Source organism: Dromaius novaehollandiae, chromosome 2, assembly GCF_036370855.1.
Source record: "Dromaius novaehollandiae isolate bDroNov1 chromosome 2, bDroNov1.hap1, whole genome shotgun sequence".
NCBI classification, from domain to species: domain Eukaryota; kingdom Metazoa; phylum Chordata; class Aves; order Casuariiformes; family Dromaiidae; genus Dromaius; species Dromaius novaehollandiae.
The window spans coordinates 55,190,082-55,203,760 of record NC_088099.1 but is presented as its reverse complement, the minus strand read 5'-3'; the positions used below and the strand labels follow the sequence as shown (position 1 = coordinate 55,203,760).

The 13,679-nt window shown below is 47.6% G+C and overlaps 1 protein-coding gene across 1 annotated transcript in view; it reads right to left on the bottom strand.

Annotated features, from left to right (window-relative positions):
• EEPD1 (endonuclease/exonuclease/phosphatase family domain containing 1) overlaps window positions 1-13,188 on the bottom strand; it is a 70,866-nt gene extending 57,678 nt beyond the window's left edge. The window contains exons 1-2 of the mRNA XM_064506552.1: window positions 13,054-13,188; window positions 11,849-12,827 (exon numbers count right to left, since the gene is read on the bottom strand). Of these exons, the coding sequence (XP_064362622.1) occupies window positions 11,849-12,702 (854 nt within the window). The 5' untranslated portion in view covers window positions 12,703-12,827; window positions 13,054-13,188. The remainder of the gene's footprint in view (window positions 1-11,848; window positions 12,828-13,053) is intronic.
• Between the last annotated feature and the right edge of the window lie 491 nt (window positions 13,189-13,679).

Below are 13,679 nucleotides of genomic sequence, written 5' to 3'. Positions count from 1 at the left end.
GTGCGGGAACTGCCCATATATCTATTAAATCCATGAACTGCTTACTGAGGACTGTTCAAACCTGAACTGTTTTTGGCCTTTAAGCCATGATTTCCTTTTCTGTGGTGCTACTTTGCACAGAAGAAATCAGAAATAATTAAGACAACAAACTGGTTTTGCTAACCAACAGATATCTTCATCACAAGATCCCTCTGAAACATGTTGGAAATAAAGCTGAGCTGTCTGTCAGTAGCACCAACCCATTCATCCCTGTCCAGGTTACAGTTCTAGTCTAACCCCCAAATTTCCATCAGCTGGATTCCTGTCTCGGGCCTTTCTACACAGCCCTGGCCTTCAGTTCTTGTGCTTAAACCTCACTCAACGGGTGCTCCTGCAGAAAATGAAGGTATGATGCCATCCTGCTCATTGCTCAATAGCATGTTTTTCTTTAGGGAGACCAGTGCAGAGGACAGCTGGCAAAGCTTGTAGCTCCATTTGGATCGATTATGAAACGGGTATGTAAACACAGCTACAGATAAGGGAGGAGCCGCACAAAGCAATAGCAGGAAGACAGACAGGTAGATAGCCAAAAGCTGCACTGCCGTTACTGCCAAAATCATAGGTAAACTTGGGCTGGTCGTATAAAGGTTACAAAAGTAGCCAGGTACCACTGCAGCATTTTCCTGTTCTTTGATAGCACTTATTTCCATGCTTACATTCAATAGCAGCTCTAACGTTTTACCTGTGGTGGGGATGTCGGCAGGCAAGCACAGCGTACCTCCTCCTGCATGTGTTGTGGTGCTTGGCTTGGTGCCGGCCTGTGCCTTACCACCATCCGCACTCACCACAAGAGGAAAACAGCTCAAGACTTCACCAAGTTAACCCGTGTGCAGACGGACCACATCACTGCCCCTATGGAAGCACCACCCTTGCTCGAGACAGCATCACCGCCGGAAAATTGCTGCCCTGGTTAAAATGCAAACTGTTTTAAACTGAATGATGTATGTCTTTCCCAGCTAAGACTTTCCTCCTTGAGGGAGTTTGTGTTTTTCCAAATTCTTGTCTGCTTGAAAGGAGAAAAGAGAAATAAGATAGTCATTTTATACACTGCAGCCAGTAGGCTTGACAGCACTCCTGTGGAACTTGTATGCAGAAAAGCACCAGACTTCAGTATTTTATGGTTAATCTTGCAATACCACGTTAGAATCGTTTCTCGTATAACATCCTGAAATTCAATGGCACTATGACAGAGAGAAACTTGATTGTATTTGGTTTAAAACATACATACATAAAGGAAAAAAAAACAAACAAGTTCTAAGTTAGCATCTACTGTGTATACAGCAGCATGCCACTTCCAGTTCAGCAGAAAACTCACTGAGGTTTACATGATCCAAACCTCAGAGAGGTCATTGACCGGCAATTACTGTGAGTAATGCTGGAACGAGCCATCAAACGACGAGCACGACAGAGCACGTGTGCATTCTGCAACCACAGGCATATGGTGTATAGAAAAACAAGGAAGAAGAGGAAAAACTAAACTATAAATATCAAAGAGTCAAAGGACGTCTCCAAAATAAAACTTTAAACCCATTTACACTGTACCCAGGAGAGGTTAACACTTTTTCTCTCGTTAAACAAAGAAGGATCATGTTATTTTTGCATGACTAATAAGGTATTGTGAGCACAAGGGATTTAGGGCAGGAAACCTGCCGTAACACCTCAAAGCAAAATCCTTGTTGATCAATTAGCCATTCAGTAACCCATTAAAAACTAGTTCAGCTGTGAACAGTTTGGACAGCTGTTGAAGCTAAATTTGTACAGCAGCAAGAGAAATTTACCTGAAACAAACATTAAAAAGGAGGAATAAAAATATATATATATAAAGGCAAGCACAAGGAAAGAGAAATTTTCCAATTCTCCTCGTCATCTCCAGCCTCATAAATCTAAGGCAAAAACTGCTCCCAGCAATAGCTTTATCTTGCAGGTCTTCCCTCCATGAGAGCAGGAGGGCATCACTGCACTTTTCCCCAGTACGGCAGACTCACAGCCTTAGACAGACAGGAGAGACGGTACAGCAGCGAAGTTCCCTCGCAACCAAGACACATCCACGCTGTGCGAGGCAGTGCCAGGGAGAGGGACTCTGCAGGCTCCCTCCATACAAGCTGGCTGGGATGCTGGAAACAGCCCAGATGTCTCAGCACTGTGCTCCCAGGCTAATTAGCCATGTTTGGAAATAAGGTTAATTAGCTTGGCTGGAGCACTGAAATAATCTTATCTTCTGAACAGACAAGCCCTAGAACAGTGTCCATTAGGAAATGCAGCATTGTGGGGGGGTCACAAAAATTTCTACATTAAAAAAAAAAAAAAAAGAAGAGAAAAGAAGAAAATCAACATATAGGTCACGGGAGATTGGCTACTGGAGTTATTCCAGTGCAGATGCAGCATGTCTAGTAACTGTAATTTTCCCAATCATTTTTAGCATATATGACAATATATTCTCTAATGTATTTTTCCATATGAATTAACCCTTTTTTTACACAGTTGGACTTCTGGAACATTTGCACACGTATGGGGCACAATCAGGGTAAACGTATTTCTCAAGTATCACTTTAATCACCAGCACTTAATAATTTTACCGCAGGCGCTGCAAAACAACAGTGCAGTGCTGAGCCTTGGCTCCTGCTTTTGAAAACCTCCCAGATGTGAGCATGGAAATGAGGTCAGCAGCACCCATCCTCCTTGCCACTGATTGAGCCGTTTAAAATACTTGTAACATTTGAAAAGGACACATGACTGGATATGCTGCCTATGCGAAGGGTGAAAGGAAACAAGTTTCTGAACAGAAAACGTCTTTTTCACTACAACTACATATTCCCTTCACCACTCGTGGGCTGCTGACAGGCTGCCCAAGTTGTCCTCAGCACCGTATATGGTATTTTGGATCCCGCTGTGACTCACCGAAGCCCAAGAGGAGGGAAAGGAAGGAAAGGACAAGATTTAAGCAAAGGGGAAAGCATATGCATATTTAATGCCAGGGTAAGACGAGGTGTGCTACAGGTCACCCTCATGCCAGCCAAGCAACCGAGTGCTCGAACATCTCCGCTCATAACGGTGTTATTTTCCGATAGATCAGTAAAGATTGCCAGCTCTTATTCAAAGTAAAGTCAAGTCCAGGAGGTAGAAAAATCTGGAAACGAGAAAGCTACCGCATTGCTGTTTTTACCGCTGTTATTAATAACGTGCCACGGTTCTTGTCTCCATCACCACACCACACAATGGTGTTGAGAAATTACTGCAGCACGTTGTAATTATTTCAGTAAGGACGTTTTGCCTCCGCATGTGAGCTTACACCTGCGTCGAAATGAAGAACAATACAGTTTAAAAATAAGCCATATGCACGCTATAATCTCTGTTCCATCAGGTTTTCTCTGCTCATCCGGCCAAATCTTGAAATCATTATTCAGGCAAGACTCCCAGTGATTTCACAAAAAAACTGAAGCCTGAAGGATCAGGGCCCTAGTGACAATGCAGTGGTAAGGAAAGCAGGGAATCCAGGCTCCAACACTGTTAGAAGGGTGCTGCTAAATGTGTAAAAACAGATTCTCTCTTAAATGTCCCTCTTTAATATGACTGGAGATCAGCGTTACCAGTGAACCAGACTACCATTTGGTTGCACAGAGACAGTATTTTCCTCTAGCTAAGAGGGACTGAATTTACGCTCACACATTCTCAGAAACTGCAGAATTTAGTTCTCATGTATATAGTCTCCGGGTTTTCCTTTCCCCCTCTTTGTTCCTGGTAAGAACAAAGCAGCATTGTTTGCCTTTAAGATCAGACACTCTGATTACCCCTTTTAAGCCAAGGCTAGAAAACTGCTGTTCCTGTACTTGTGCTGTCATCTCCAAAACTGCAAAAGAATCACAGAGCATTAGAGATTCTTCTTACAGGATGTAGTCCTATGTATAGATACACGTGCTGTTTTCTACAACTGTGTAGCATAACTTTTCTGAGAATTCTAGCAGGATGAAGATACAGCCTTGTGGCCTTTGCATACGATCCAGAAGCAGGCAGTAAAACATTGATTACTAATTTGCCAATTTATTAGCATAAATTAGCCAATCCATGTCATATTTGCTGTGCAGAATACAGCAAACTCTGCAGAATCTGCAGAAGTAATTTGGCTCCAATTTACCAGAATACCTGCAAAGGGAATCCAGTGACATTAAATAAACCTGTAGAAGAGTTCACAAGGTACAGATTGAAACTTTCCAGACATTAAGTGCCAGATGTACCAAGTATACATGATGGGAAAAAATATGAACAAATGATTTCCCCACTGATTTCTCATTTATGCAGGTCTTACGACACACGTAGCAGTGACAGCTTCAGATTAAGTAAAAACAAAAATAAGTTATTTTATAATGGACAAATTGACCTTTAACTAAACCATTTCTCCAGCGACATTCTCACCTTTAAAGCTAATACACAGATTAAAATGGCTGCTTAAATAGCACCTCTCAGATATTCAAAAGGTACACTGAGATGGTTGATCATTAAAATAAACAAGAAGCCCAGATCACCCTTTCCGAGAGAAACTCCCCAGAGAGGTCACTCGGGGGAGATTTCAAGGGCCTGGCCTGTATTTTGATATCACGTCCCAGTGAGGAAAGCTGTGGGACCTGTACCAAACCTGCCAGATTGGCCGAGGTCAACAGACAACAAGCAGCATCAACGGCTCTGGAGCTCAGTGCGCCCACCTCTGAGACCTCCTGACCGCATGGCCCACACGACCTTCCCCAATATGGTGCTTGCCACAAGGCTGGACTAGAGGGTGGCGTACGCCCCTCACCGTCTTGCTCCAAGTCCACCCACTCCTTTTCAGTCTCCGTCTGCAAAGACTTGAGCTGCAAAGCACCAGGAGTAAGTGGTCCACTCCCTACAGAAGCAGCAAGTGATAGCCATATAGAGGGTCTCAGTGTCGCATCCATACGAAGCATGCATGGGTTTCGAAAGGGGAATGTACGTTAATTTGAATTAATTCGCATCACCTACCTTTCTGGAACCAATTCTGAAAGGGGCTGCGATTCCCACCCAAGACAGGGAAGCCACACCACCCGGGGAGACATTTCTGCTTTGTAGCATTGAACTCTAGAGCCTTCCCGTGATTTGAGGTATGAAAAGAACAGGCCAGAGCCTGAACTAGAATAAATCAGTAGAATTTCACTGGACAACAGGGTCTCACCCACGAATATTTTGTTGCTTTCCCCTGACAGAAAATATTCAGAAGGCAGTTTCAGGCTCCTAGCAAGCAAGATATTTTTGATCTCATACAGGCAGAGGACAAAAAAAGCCAGTTCTTCAGTCACCCCAACTTTTTCTTGTCTCCAGACACATTAAAAAAATCCCACAGTAATGATGGCTTTACAGACATCTGCATTTATATTGTTCAAAAAAATCTTTTCATAAAGTGCACATAAATAGAAGATATCATCTAAAATTCCTTTTTTCTCTCAAGTTGCAGGAGGCAGGATTTCCTAAATATTACATAAGTAGAGGAGGGTGTATTTGTTCTTTTGCAGTTTAAGACTTATTAGCACAGTCAAGTTACTTGGGCCAGGCCTCTTTCCTGATCTTTTATTGCAAGAGAATTATTCTTGGCAATGCTCCAGCATACTATTAGTTTGAGAAAAACCAAACAGACATTTAAAGAAGAGAGACATAAAACAGACACACCTCAGGGCTTTGCAGGGTCACTGCGAGTTGTAGTGACAGAACAGAAATAGCAAATACAACCTGGTGCTGAGCCTCTGAAGCAAACAAGTACAAATATTATCACTACTACTAGACACCAGCTAGAGGAACGTGAGAAAAGAGCTGCACAGTCCACTGCGGGCTGTGCAATCCCCTGCCACTGCTCTGCTGGGAAACACGGCTACAAAGCCACAGCCACACTTGCAAGGTGCCACATCTTGCCCTTTCCAAAACACAGCAGAGCAAAACAAGCGTGAGTAGCAAACTGCACCTTGCACAGCTGCGCCATCTCTCCATGCAGGGTAGGAGATGTGCCAGGAAACCAAACACCTCACCCTGGTTAACGCAGGGAACCGGTGGGAAAGTACTGCCTTCAGCCCCAAACGGAGGCACCAGAACAAGACAGCTGATCTCACCTTCTCAAGCAGGGAAAGAGGCTCCTCCAGAGGGTGATCTGGGAGCCTGTCTTTTTCCCATGATGAGAGGATGCACTTAGGGTGACTGCTCACCTGGGCACACCTCCCCGGAGGAGGTATGACTGCCCTCCACAACGAAGAGCTCCCTCCCAAGCATGGCTACACCACTTGCTATAGCCCTTCCACAAACACACGTTCTTGGTCAGGTGAAGCAATGGATTTCTCCTCTTCCCTTCCCCTTCTCCCCGGGTATCTGCCATCCCTCCCGCACTCCCCTCCTGGCCTGCTGGGCAAGAGGCAGCAAGCATGGTGGCACAGCGAACGGTGTCCCGGGACTGACTGCCCAGCCGCTGCCTCTCAGGAGGCAGTTTTGGACTGAATCCTACCTATCTTTCCCTTAGTAGGAACACTGATTTGAGTCTCTGAGCCACAGAAATTGGGGAAAAGCATAGGAACTTATCTTTGAGAGCAAACCTAAGGGAAAACAGCTAAGCAGCTACAAAGCTGGAGGGAGGAAGAGGGACTGACATGCTCTGGAAGAATAATCACAGAGGCCTTATTCTCCGAGAAACTAAGCCAAGAATAGAAAGAAATCAGTAGCAGAAACTTTACATTGGTACTTGTCTCTGTATGCTACAAAAAATTTTTGCAACAGGTGTTAAGGCTTTGTTATATATACTTTTTGCATCTAAAAGAGAGAACTTCTCCAAGAAGCTGACTACAGCAAGGGGCAGAGTGAAAGGTCAGGCAGCGCTGCCCGACACCCAGAAGGACCCCATCCATCCGCAGTCACAGGGCTGGTCCGCGGAAGCTGAGCCGCAGCCTTGGTACTTCCGCTCCTTTTTGACGCTGTGAGCTTTGGCTTTCAGACCCTGTGTCAACTTTCATTTACTCTATTACAAAATGTATTTAAAATAAAAAAGAGAGAAAAAAATAAAAGGTCTTCATGAAGTTACTGGTCAGTATTACAAAGCATAAAAAAAAAATCAGTTGGAAAACCTCCCCCTCAAAATGTGCCGGGAAGCACGCACAACTAATTGTTGCCTTTGGATAGCAGCAAACTTTTAAGTAAGCAATTAAACTAGAGGATGCATCTTTAGCATATTCTGTGCATCCGTCAGCGTTACACAAGCCTGTATCTATGACACATTTCTTCGTGCAATGATAAACATGCATTCCTGGCACATAACGAAGACTGAGAGGGCAATCACATGCTGCACCGGAACTCAAACTCGGTTCATGGCCAGGAGGGGCAGGTTTTAGGCAGGTAGGGAGGAAGGGAGGAAGCAGCTCCCCTCCCCATGACCTGGGGCGCAAGAACTCTGCCCACCTTGGCCAGAGGAAACGTCTCTGCTCGGGCTTCTCCTCCTCCCCACCTCGCCCCCAACAGCGTTTCCTGCATTTGATCTGAACTTGCTACTCTGTTTGTCATGCCACCCTAACACTACGTTTTTTGTGAGAATAAACTGTTGATTTTTCCTCCCCCTGCTTCACGCCTAGCACGTGGCTTTTTCTTTCACGAAACTGTTGCGCTGCCCCCTCACCAACTGATTTATCCGCTCTGCTGTCAGCTCCCAAAACCACAAGCTGTCACTTTAAATCTTTCAAGCCACAGGCACGCTGCTTTAGGTTACCAGCGTTTACAGGGGGTAGAGGGCAGCTGGAGGAGGCAGCCTGCACTCCAAGAGGAAGGCCAGCTCTAACAGGCTTTAAGCGAATCCCAGATTTGCTGAACTACATCTGCAGAAGTGTCGCAGGTTTGGGCAAATTCACTCCACACTGGAGTCTTTAATCCAATTACGTGTCACGGTGACCTCCATGTTCACCATGTTAATCTCTTCTAAAATTACTCTCTCGTCCTGTGAATGAAAATATCTCATTCTCACACTGCAAACACCGTGATAAACATAGATCTTTGTAACATAAGAAAGAGGGTGAGGACCTTGCTGTATTTCATTATTTTTGCACTGCGGCGATGGATTTCAAAACAACTTAGCAGTAGTAGTCATACTTACCGATTTAGTATAAGGGATGCTAGAGCAATCAGAGTACTTTCCCTTTGCTGCTATTCTTAAGAAACCTTAGCACTTTGGGGAGTGAGCTTGGAGGACTTTTTTTCCCTTCTGCAGATTACTCTAAGTAATGTGAAGTTTGACCTTTTCTTGCTTTTCCTATAAATGAAGGCACTGTCCTTTTTCCTTCCTGTACAACTGTTCCCAGTGCAGAGGCTATCCAGGGCTTGACGGAAGAGCTTCGTCGTACAGCCACACCTGGAAACGAACAGCAATTTTCGCTGCTGTTGGTGCCTGAAAGGAGAAGCCCCAGTGGTCTCAACCCTATTTGACGCTCACAGGTCATGATAAAAGCTGCCTTTCCACTGGCATGAAAATCCCAGCACAAGACGTCTCCTGCTCAGACTAAGATTCTTTACTGCTCTTCACCCTTTTTCAAATACTGTCATCTTGATTTAGCCATGCTTTATTCCTGTGCTTAAAAAGTTGTGTGAGGCAAGCCCTGAAACGAGAACAATTCTGTGACAAAACAGCGTACTCCTGAGACAACATAAGCCTACAAGGGACTGTTGTGCATGACTTTTTGTGTGGACATGGCTGTGCACAAAGTGCCTTAGCTACCAGGCATCCACAGGAGGCAGGCACTCGCACGAGCTAGGGGGTGCTGAGGCTAAATAGCCTTCAGATCCACTGGGCAGCAGCTTTGCTCACAGCTCGTAAATGTAAGCAACAAATGTGGGCCATCCACTGAGCATGCAGAGCACCTTAAACGCTCATCTTTTGTACGTCGCTGACTTTCTTAGGCTGAAGTGCTGGAAAGCACCTGTGCGGTGGTGTATTCTTTACTGAAGAAGCAAAAGCTGAATTTCCCTAACTGAATTTCTTTTATCAACTGAAGTTAATTTACCTGGGCAAGCATTAGTTTGCAAGTCATTTTAACCAGTTTCTAGGGTACACGACTGGAGCAGGGAGGGAGGGAGCCCATTCATTTCCCACACAGACAAAAAGCCAGATTCTGACCTTAGCTAAGTCCATTTTATAGCTGCAAAGCTCCACCGACTTCAGCAATACTAGCACAAGCAAGAGGAAATTCCTTTCCACTGCTCCCTGAGGTGCTGAGTAAGACTTTTCCCAATGTATATGTTTTTCCTGCATTGTGTTGATCTCTCTGTTCCCATATTTACTTTCCCAGGAAACTTTTGCATGCTCGTCTGTCGATGCAAGTTACTCTCTCATTTCTTTCCAGCTCCTCACATTACTACACATACGGTCAAGCATAGAAAGCAATTGCACCCTACTCTCCCTCCATGATTGACAGCACACATTTGTGCAACAAAAATGGAACAGGAAAAAGTATTTATATCAGGCTCACCTAAAACTTCAAAGTTTCAGAGAGACTTGTTAGACTACTCAGTGTAGCTGAGTACCTGTTTGGTAAGTTGGAGAGAGATAAAGTACCACACAGAGAAAAACATAAGCTGTTAGGGCCATGCTCTGCATACACAGTGGCCAACCTGGGCTAATGCAGGCTTATTTTATAAAGAGCCTTATCTGCCTATCCTTTTTAATAGGTAGCCTGTCTTCTCTCCCCCCTCCTTTCTATCCAAATGCTGAAGATGCAAAAGTCATAGGCAGTTAACACTTCACAAGATCGAATCCTAAAAATCGATAGTCATTTTTCTTTCAGAGTCCAATGATGCTGAGATTTATGAGACTCGGAAAGATTTCTTTCCTCAACAGTTCTAGCTGCCTCCAACTTCGCCCATGCCCAACTCTGTGAGACCTCACCTTAAGATCCACTCCAGCTAGCGCAACTGGTTCATGATTTTATTTAATGAAACAACTACCACCATGGTGGAGGGGGAAGCATAAGATATCTGAAGCCGGGCGGGGGACAGTCAAGGAATACTGAAAGATGGCAGGCTGAAATACTTGGCATGACATCTGAATACTCCAGGCTGGGCTATCATCTGCATTTTGGCTATCAAACGCAGTCACGGCTGTAAGATAGTAGATGTTTTCTGTGTTGGAGCATCAGGCTCCTGAACAACATACAGCAACACAGGAGGAAAACAGCACTGAGTTTTCACTGACCGCAAATACAATACTGTGGCACAGGATGCCAGGGTACTGCTACTGTCTTTCTAATCACTATTATTCAGCATGATATTACAGTACTGAAAACGAACAAAACCCTTAGCACTACCAAAGATAACAGGTTGTCAGCACTTCCTCTTCCTAAAATACCCCATTTTCAGGGGTCTGAGAGTCACCTATTCATATTAATTTCCAGTTGGAAGTTTGAGGAGAAGACGGGGAGAAGAGATAGCTTCTCAGTGCCATCAACAAAACAAACAGATCAGCTGGGACAGAGTTAACAAGTGGATAGGAAAGGGCAAAAGTTATTTCAAAATCCTTATTGCACTCCTATGTTTCTGTATAAAGTTTAGCAACAAAGCGCTTTAGAGATACTCCCGGCTCTGTTGCACCATTGCCTTACAAAAAAATAGGTCTCAGCTTTCCACGCACTAACAACAGAAGCACCGTCCCACTTTTAGTGATAAAGGTCAGTCCAGGCACTGACCAGCCAAACAGATCTCGCTTGTGCCCATAAACTCACTGAAATCAGGGGCTGGCTGCCTGCCCGGAGCTGGGTTTTAGAAGCACAGCTTTCCCCTGGGGACGCCCTGCCACCAGCACAGAGAGGAGCTGCGGTGACACAGACACCAGCCAGGTCTCCCGGGTAGCTGTCCTGCACCTGGCACACCTGCGGGTAACGGCCCCGCCGGTTTAGCAAGCCCTGGTGACTGCTCGTGAGGGCTTGTGTCACCCTCGACAGACGAGCTGGGGCATTGCTTGCTTGTTAGGGAACAGCACGAACCAGTCTCAGGGTGCTCTCAAGTTTGTTGTGGTTTTTTTTTTTCCTTCTCACATTTTTTTCCTGGGGTTCCCCCCTCCTTTTTTTTTTTTGCATTTTTCACCTGTGGAGGGGAGGCAAAGGAAAGAATGGACTACAGCCCTAACACCGGGGTTAAGGAGATAACCAGACAAAACTTTCCAGAGAAAAGACAGTGGAAGGTCTCAGCTTGGCAATAAGTACATGAGTAACGGCCGTACTGGCTCTGAGAAATGTTAACGTAGCTCAGGATCCTGCCTCCGAGAGCGACAGTAAGATGCTTAGGGAAACACTGTAAGAAACATGGCATACACAGAGCAATCCTTCTCCCACTATGCTGTCCAAGCTTCTGGCAGGAAAGTAGTATGTGATTTGTTTAAGAGGCTCTTGCCTTGACAGAGAATCAATCCTTGACCACAGCAATAACTGCTAACCATTAATAGGCACAATGTGACTGCCTGTAACAGTTCAAGTCTTCCCCGTACAGATGTGCGTAAGTACGTATGTACTTCTGCGTGAGGGCCACCGCCTTTTAAGAAGGATAATGGCTTTATTTGGGGACAGTCATTACAGCCCCAGTGTTAAGACTAAGCCAAGGTACCACTGCAAGACGTGGGTAACATCGAATAATCCTGGGAAGGAATTATGAGAATTAAAACCAGGACTTCAGACACACAAGGTACTAGGGTTACAACAGGAGCTTACCATGCTAAATCCTACAGAAGAATCAACACAATTCAAACAGCTAAGACCCCTCACAAAGCTGGGCCTACAGGTCAAGTATCACCTCTTACCTGTTCTCCAGCAGTGTCATGCACACGACTTCCCGCACGCCTGGGTTGTTGGCTTTTTCGATGGAGCAGCTTTGCAGGTTCCACGTAGCGATCCTCAGCACAGGTCGTCCATCTCTCAACCCCCCAAACATCTCCACGGAGGGGCGAGTGGATATGATCTGGGTTGGACCCCCAGGTGGAAAATCCAAGTCCTCACTCTGGAGACTCAAAGATGTGGGACTGGGATGAGGCTTGGCAGTGAAGTTGAGGCCGCCATTGGTGTTCGTCGAAGGGGGACGGGACCACTCTGCAAAAATCTGATGCCTGATTTTGTCCAGAAAGGAGGAATTAATGCAGTTCATCCTCACCAGGTCCTCGATACTTTTGAAAGGCCCATGCTCTTTGCGGTAGTCTACAATGCTGTTGGCGATCTTCTCCGTGATGCCGCGGATGCTCATGAGCTGGGCTGGAGTGGCGGTGTTGATGTTGATCTTGGTGGCAGAGAGGTGGTGCTCAGAGGTGGGGTCCTTCCGCAAGGAGCTGGGCGAGTGCTGCGCAGAGCTGCCCTTGCTGCTCACGCATATCTCAAACTTCACCTGCTCCAGCTTGGCCGCCCCCACCCCGCTCACCAGCGCCAAGTCCTCCACCTTCTTGAAGCCACCGATGTACTCCCGATACTCCACGATGTTCTGGGCCACCATGCGGGTGACACCAGGGAGGGTCATCAGCTCCTCCTCGGTGGCCGTGTTGATGTTGAGCCGCTCCTGGTTGACGAGGATGTTGCTGAAGTTGCAGGCCGCGCTGAACTTGCGGCTGTGGCACAGGTCCGCGGGGTCCCGGGGGATGGAGCGGTGGCAGCCGAGGTTGCCCCCCATCTCACCTCACCTCACCGTGGGGAGTGGGCACTGGGCCGGCGCTGGGCAAGGGGTGACTTCGGGGCCTGGCTCCCAGCCCTCATGGGTGCCACGGGGCTGCGTCAGCAGGGGCGGCCGCAGGTACCCTGCAAGGGGAGACGGCAAACGCGGTCAGAGCACCGCAGAGGAGCCCCGCTCCCGGAGGGGCGCCCTTCCTCCCCGCCCTCCTCCTCCTCCTCCACGGGCTCCCCGCGCTCCCCAGCCGCCCGTTTCCTTCGCGCCGGACAGCGGCGAGAGGCGACGGCGGCACCTCCGCGCCCCCCCGACGGCTCTGCGGGAGCCCCGCCGCCACGCTGCCCCCCGGCCCCGCACCGCTGCGGCTCCGCGGCTCCTGCCGCTGCCCCGCGCCCCGCCGGCGGTAGTAGTAGCTCGGCGGGAGCTCCCGCCCCTTGGCCCGGCGAGGCGGAGCCCGGCGCCGCCGCCGCCGCCGCCTCCCGGGCGGCACCAGGGGCCGCCCCGCGCCCGCGCCCGCCCCCGGGCGGCGCCGCGGCCCGCAGAGGCTCCGCGGGGCCCCGCGGCCAGGAGCACCGCGCTGCGGCCCCGCCACCACCTCCGCGGGCCTCGGGGCCGGGCTCGGCTTCCCCGCGGTGGGCGCTGGGGAGCAGCGCGCCCCCGCCGCGGCGTGCCGCGCTCTGCCTCCGCCGCTGCAGAGCAGAAGTTTGTTGGGGTGTTTTTTCCCCAAACCTAACGAAAAGTCTCATCAGTCGTCTCCACCTTATTTATTTATTTATTTATTTATTTATTTTGCTGTTGCAGGCATCGTGGTTTCATACATCTATGTAAAATCTACCTTTTTCCCCCCCTTTCTTTCTTTTTCCATTTCCACTGTAGGCACATCTCAAGGTGACAACCATGAGGGTTTTTGCTGAGTTGAAATTCCCCACAGCGTGCTTTCTGGTGTATTAGATATACGTATTAGAGCTGCCCCGGCCCAAGAT